At 32.9% G+C, this 7,263-nt stretch overlaps 1 protein-coding gene across 2 annotated transcripts in view; it reads right to left on the bottom strand.

Moving 5' to 3' along the window:
* Nucleotides 1–1,927: 1,927 nt before the first annotated feature.
* The window catches only part of LOC117180176 (odorant receptor 13a-like), an 8,652-nt gene continuing 3,316 nt past the window's right edge, over nt 1,928–7,263 (bottom strand). Inside the window, exons 2-9 of one of the 2 annotated variants that reach the window (XM_033372535.1) lie at nt 6,317–6,436; nt 6,105–6,222; nt 5,723–5,984; nt 4,969–5,091; nt 4,630–4,720; nt 4,430–4,566; nt 4,208–4,340; nt 1,933–2,026 (exon numbers count right to left, since the gene is read on the bottom strand). In XM_033372535.1, the coding sequence (XP_033228426.1) occupies nt 1,976–2,026; nt 4,208–4,340; nt 4,430–4,566; nt 4,630–4,720; nt 4,969–5,091; nt 5,723–5,984; nt 6,105–6,222; nt 6,317–6,436 (1,035 nt within the window). In that variant the 3' untranslated portion in view covers nt 1,933–1,975. Of the gene's footprint in view, nt 2,027–4,207; nt 4,341–4,429; nt 4,567–4,629; nt 4,721–4,968; nt 5,092–5,722; nt 5,985–6,104; nt 6,223–6,316; nt 6,437–7,263 lie in introns of both variants that reach the window. The other variant, XM_033372537.1, reaches the window with a different exon arrangement.

The raw sequence follows: 7,263 nt of genomic DNA, 5'->3' as shown, positions 1-7,263 counted from the left end.
TAACAACATAGTACTAAAAAACAAATTTTTACGAAAATACAAGGATATTTAATCTAACTTTATCAAAGATCAAATAAAAAACATTTCACCAACTTTAAAAATTGAGACTACAGCTGACTATCAGAGATATATAGAAAAAAAAGATGCTAACATAATAAATTAATAATGTACTTTTAGGGGATTTGTTGATAATTCAGAGGGTAAAAACTTTATTCCTGGCGAAATAAGGGATAACGGACAATCATTAAATGATCCTGTTGAAATAATAAACGCGTTTTCTCGGTATTTTTCAGGGGTATACAATGACAAGCAATCAATGGATTTAGCTACATCAGACCGCGTGCTGTTAATATATCCCCTCAGAGCCCCCAAAGGCGAAATGAATGCGATCTATTGTAACAGTCAATTAGAGCCCCCACTTCTAACTATCGAGATCGTTTTAAAAAGGCAGCTGAAGTCCTAGCTAAGACATTACTAATCATTTCTAACCTAGCTTCAATAACAGGTATATTTCCAAAAGATTCGGAGCGAAATCTTCAAGAGAGTTAGTAAAATCCTAGATTCAGGAGTAGTTTTGAACTCGTATTTGTACTTTATTGACCATGCTAGATGCATCACTGCTGCAGCTTCCAGAATACTGGGTTTTGTAATTAGAACTTGCAAGAATTTTTCAAAGAAGAAAAATATAAATTCTCTGTATGATGCATTCGTGCCAACAAAGCTTGAATATGCTTCCCAAGTCTGGAATCCGATAATTCGAAAATACGGGGATAAATTGGATTCCATTCAAAAAAGATTTTCAAAATTTCTTTCGCTAAAAAAGGAAGGGGTTTATCTTATTCGAAGCACGTACTATCTCAATCTTTGCAATAAATTCAAATGTTATACTCTAGCTAAACGGCATACTTTCGTGTGTTGCATATTTATATTTAAACTATTGAAAAATAATATGGACAGTTCTTTCACAATGAGTTGCATCCAATTAAAAACCTCAAGATTGTTTGCCAGATATTTTGTGCCTTTCCACTCACAACTTCCAGATTCACCGATCGGTTTTATTTCGCCAGTATTTGTTCTCTGTAATCACATAAATCTAATAAACGAGAAGACAGGGATTAATGTTATCATAGGCATAAAGGACATTAGTGAGAATATCTTTATAGATACCCTGAATCGTCATATTTCAGACAGATGTTCTTAGAAATAAATAAATAATTATTAATCATTTATATGTATCAAATTCTTGGTTGCCCAGTAATGGTTTTACCAAGGGCAATATATTTCTTTTCCATAGAAAAAATAGAACGATTTGAATTGTAGAATATGTAGAACTACAAGTGCTACCTAAATTATAGAAGTTTGAATGGCTTAGGTTGTATTTGAAATGCTATAATTAAATGTGCATAAACAGAATTGAATTTCAATTTTTCAAATATAATTTAAAATTCTCGAGTGAATTGCAATTAATTACTGAAATGGTATTAATTTCCTAGACTTGAACTTTAAGTTATACAATTTTTCCAAGGGCTCAATTTAATTTTCAACAGCTATAATTGTATTTATTTCCTAGGAATTAATTCTAGTGGGTTGATTTTAGACTGACATGCTAAAATTCAACTTTGTTCACATTTATTTAATTGCAAAAATTAGATCGATCATTTGAATTCACGGACATTTAACTTTCATTTAAATAATAAAGTTGTAAGATAACATTCATGATAAAGCTTTTTGGTATATAAAATAAGCCTCTAAATATTATGGGCTTTATTTGTATACAGTCATTGTTACTTGCCTATTTGCCTATGTTAATGATAAAATTTAAGTGGTCCGTTTGGTGGTAAAGAAAGAAAATTTCATTATATTAGAATGTCATAAACTTTATTGTAATGTAATTACATATACAATCTGAAACGGAACACTAAAAACAATTCTCAGAAGAACTTATATAATCATTGTCAACATCATCATCTGATCATTACCGCATCGAGGACAGGACAGTGAAAAACGAAACCGAAGTTTTCAGCAGCTACAAAAAAATTATGTTTAGTAACTCATTCTCAGTTCATTGCTATTTTTTTAAATTTATACTAGTCAAAAATACAGAAGAAAAAATCTATATATATATATATATATATATATATGTATGTGTGTGTGTGTGTATTTTTTATGTGCTTTGTAAATTAAACCTGTAAAAAATGGTCTAAAATTTGAATTAACAATACAATACCTTATCGGGTTGTTGCACGTTTTTTTTAAAGCACATTCTAAAGTTGCTACGCATGATGGAATGTTAGTTTAAAGCAATACTTTCGAATTGCTCAGTACAGTGTAGCCCTTCAATAGTCCTCCCTTCTATAGACCTTCCAAAAATTTACGCCGCGCCGCAGGTAAGTGTAACAGGAGCTGCGCGGGGTCTGCGTTTGCCATTCAGGCGAGCACTCAGGCGTGAACAAACAAACGCGAAGCGGACTATAATGAGCTAGTTCCCACCCACCGTCAGCCCCAAAATTGACGCCATAGAAGAGTTTCACTCTATTTGTGTACTCAACTAACTACTTTTCATAGTTGTACAGAGAAATGGCTTACCCGTTACGGCACCTACAAAAATTGACTATTGGAATGTGAAAATCAAGTCGCAGCAACTATGCAATGATTGTTGCAATTAGGATGCATTGTTACAACTACCATATTTCGAACGTTTCATCGACGTATCTTTTAAGCACTATATTTTGCTAAGTCAATTAGTGAAAATAATTTTTTTTAAATACTTTCTTAGGTAGAATTAGAATAATTCACAATGAAACGTTTATAATCATTTCAAAAGTATCAATTGGAAATTGAAAAGTTACAATTCTTCTATAAAATGTACAATTATTAATAAAAATAATGAATGGGAATAATCAATTAATCAAAGGCATTTTAAAAGTGTAAATCCAATATCTCTTGAACACATTAATTTTGAAGAAGATAAATGATTTTTTGTAATGTAATTATAGAGCTTTTTGCATTTATTCATTGAGGCAAGCCAGAAAAAATAAAAATATCAGTATGATGAAGTGTATTAAAAGAAATAAAAAATTAAACTCAATCACGAGTTTAAATATTCTTACCTGCTATTCATTACATCGAAGACGTTAAGAAGGTACCATCGCTACTGCCGAGATCAGTCGACCACGCAGTCGTAATAGCTACACTCGTATGACTTACTGAGTTTATATGTGGCAACATTGTGATTATGTCGCCGGCGACGTGAATCAAGGGCTGACTGAGATCTACATTGATGGCGCCTCGCGATGTTGCTAGATCGCGATAGTCAACGTTCAGAAGCGCAAGTTTCGTGATTAATTTTTTTCATGTATATGTAGGAACCAAATGGTTAATATTATTTTTGCACCTCAATTTTGAAATACTTTTTTTTATTTAAAAAATTATTAATAATATCTTAATGTTGGTTACACAGATATCACTCAGTAAAGAGCTCAAAAACGCCATCTCTCATAAGACGCAATGTTAAATATCACCAAATTTAAAACGTTAATAACTTATTTAGAAAGTACCCTAGGCTTCTGAGATTTTAACTGAGTACTTTTGATGATCACACTTAGATAGCGTGAAAGCTTGATTGAAATGGTAATGAAAATTCTTGTAGCGATGGTACCTCCTTAAAAGAAGAAAACATCCAACCCAAGATTATGCGAGCATACCTAACAGCGGACACAAGCTTCGTTTTTCTCTAGTCGCAACAACTACATTATTCTCGTAATAGGAACACCGAGTCCCTTGCATCTACAACGCGTTTATAAAGTTAATGACATTTGTAACTACGTCTACTAGTTACTGAAACCAGATTCTCAAAATATGAGATACGTAACTAGTAATCCCGTCATGGTAGCGCAGATTCTAGTTAAAGCAACCAGATTATCTTGTGCTCACAGCTCTTTTTTTATCAACTACATTTTATCTAGTCATGGGAACTAGGGGCTATTTTTCTCAGTCTACGCTAAGATTGACAATTGAACACCGTCATACGCGATTTGATATTGATTTGACATATTAGATCATCATTTTTAGGATTGACAATGTAAATCAGTAATTTCTTAAACTATAAAAGAAAGTGTAAAGAATTATAAATATATTTCTGAAACAATGCAACAACCCTATTTCTTTATGTTTTACATAACATGATGAAATTTAATGCAATACTTACTGCAGAAAAAGTTTCCATATCCATGGTATAGAACTTCCCTGCTGTCAATTTACATGGCTCTTGGCTTCGCATGATTATCATCAACAGTAACTTTTTTGATTTCAAAGACATGTGATACCAGGGTACATTGTATCTAAATTACGAAAAGTATATGCAAACCAAACATTATTATTTTTGGGACATTTTTAGCAATAGTATGATTCAAGAACAAAGTAAACCTACGCCTGAAACGATACAGCACCACTGCAATCCAATAAATTCTGAGGGGGTAAAGTAATACAGTAGAAATGTACTAAAACGGATAGAGTGAAAGCTCCAAATTTAATCGTTTTTTCTGGACTGCCAATTGTATTCAGTGTCTGGAATAAAAGAAAATATATTATTAGTAACATTATTGAGTTTATGATTTGAACTAAGCATACCTGTATTCCTAAAACGCTCAAAATTATGACATTTATTCCTATTGTGACGAAAAGAAACGGAGAATAAAATGCTTCCAGAATACTAGCATACCTGAAATTTAGTTTACCATAATTATTCATTATCATTTCTAGTTTTCATATCAATAACAATAAAAAAATCTGCAAGATGAGAAAAGGATTCTGGCCATTTGTCGACATTTCTAGCCATTTGGCGTTTTTGCTAAAATTTCAATCAAACATTCGAAGTGTAAAGAACAAATATCTGCCGAGAGCGAAGCGCGATATGCAATAGACACGCGTCCTAGGCGAGCTCGTACGCTTGTTTATTCTTGTACTTACTCAAGCGCATTGTTATGACATTCTACGGCTAAAGACATTTCCTTATAAATTTCATCTTTTGGTATTTTTCCTTGAATTTTTTGTTTGCTTTCGATAAGTTCCATTGTATTTTGCAACCTGTAACTGGGAGAAATAAAAAAATTTATGTACTGGAGCGGGAGATCATAATCATTTTTCATGACGCCCCGTCTAAAAGTTGACTTTCGAGGCCTGTGCGCTTGTGCAGTACTTCAAAAGTGGCCACTTTTAGGTCTTTAATGTAATTCCTTCTCGCTACGTCATTATTTTTCTTCCTTAGGGAAGAACACGAATTTAAATTCATCTTCTTGATGATCGTTAGACATCAAGCTAGCCAACTGATTAGTTATTCCATTTCTATTCATTGTATTTTAGCCGGGGCACTAGAGCCCTGTTTTCAATTACATTAAAAATTAAAAATGGATAAAATTATACTATTAAAACAAAACAAAAATTTAAGTGGGCCAGGAAAATTTGCCCTTATATATTTTAAAACATTTTCCAAAAGCATAGCATAACATATTTATTTTTTAAATTATAAAGCTGCCGAGTATAGTAACATGTAATTAGCCACTTGACAGACTGTCAAACACTTTCAACATTGAATCTAATATTTTGTACTAGAAAGCTACTAATTTGTTTGATTCAATGTTTAAAAAAAAACAATCTATAATTGTCACACGTGTGATAGAATTTAAATGATAATTTTAATTAGATTAATAAATAATATATTTACCAAATTATTGAAAATATTCCACACACGTGTTGAGTAGTTACTGCCAGCAATGCTTCACAGCTAAATAAAATCGAAAGATTATAAAATACAGTAACGGCGCCGTAGATTAAAATCCAGTGGAAATTTTTATCATGATTGAAAGGGTAAATTGCATCATAAACCTGCTGTCTGGGACGAGTTTCATTTAAGGGAATGATTATATCAAGAACTATCGGTGTAAGTGACATTATTATAAATGTCATCATTCCAGTATATACGTTTACTGCAACATAAAATGATTTATTATGATTCCGTGGAAGTAGTTGAAATATGATTTCCACAATAATTCGTGAAATACTCAATATTATCTTCTTGAATTTAAAAGTTCATCTACAGAGTTTACCAGCATACAAGAGCGTAAAGAATCTTCCTTTCTCCGCGTGTTGACTCAAAATTTCAAATTCAGGGCCTGATGACCAGAATTTCCAGTCGCTTTGGATATAGTGGAGAAGTTTCAGGAGCTTTGTCGAACACGATGAAAATATTAAAACACTACATTTTAAACTTGTTTCCTTCAAAATGTCAGAAGGATCTTTTCATATCTTCATAACTTACTTTTTTCTCCTTGGAAAGAAAAACGCACATTTGGCAGAAGCAGAGGATTGGAATGAAAATAGCTGGAAGGCACTCGAGTGCTGCATCAAGATCGTTGCGAACCGAAGCCAAGAAAAAAAACTAAATACAATAATACCAGCTTAGTATTTTTAACTGATGGCAAGTTATTTAAGAATTACAATTTTCTAATAACTATTGGATAATTTTCCCTCTACTCACCCCCTAAATACAACATTTTACCTCCACTACCAAGATACAATCTTCTCAATTTTCAATTTATTTTAAAGTTTAATTTATATACCTTATAATAATATCATCGGGAAAAATTATGCCAGAAGCCTCGGTGTTTTGCGCTAAAGACCACTAAAGGACAATGCGTCGCACGGGGAGAAGTTGAAGGGTGAGTTACGGATGGGCGATGAAGAGTGGAGTGTGCTGGTATGAGGGGAGGAGGGAACTCCTACCTTAGCGTCATGACGGTGCTGGCGAGGTATCATATATGGTATTTACTAAACAGTTTTATTTATATGAATAGGAAAATATGGTATCTGGGTAGAGGAAGAACACATTTTTTGTCTGCCCATACGAAGAAATGTTCTGGCAATGGCCTGGCCCAAACCAGACCTCCTGGTACCCAGTCTTATCCCCGAAAAAAGTGCTTCGACTTGAGTTCGACTTGAATTGCCCATAATCAAGACATGCTGAAATCGGAAAGTTCGACTCGAGCATGTTTCAGTTTTGAGACAGAGCCAGACTTCAATTTATGTCTTGGAGACAAGTTTTTATGTTTTGAAGACATACATTAATCTCTTGACTCGAATTTTTAAGACTCCAAACACGTGCGGCTTATAACTTCGAGTTTCTACCTGCCCTAACAAAATGGGAAATTCTAATAGCTATAAAAGCCAATCTTTGTTAATGTTTAAACAATCTTGTATATTTTTATA

The sequence above is a fragment of the Belonocnema kinseyi genome, chromosome 9, assembly GCF_010883055.1.
Source record: "Belonocnema kinseyi isolate 2016_QV_RU_SX_M_011 chromosome 9, B_treatae_v1, whole genome shotgun sequence".
NCBI classification, from domain to species: domain Eukaryota; kingdom Metazoa; phylum Arthropoda; class Insecta; order Hymenoptera; family Cynipidae; genus Belonocnema; species Belonocnema kinseyi.
This window is presented reverse-complemented; position numbering and strand designations above follow the sequence as displayed.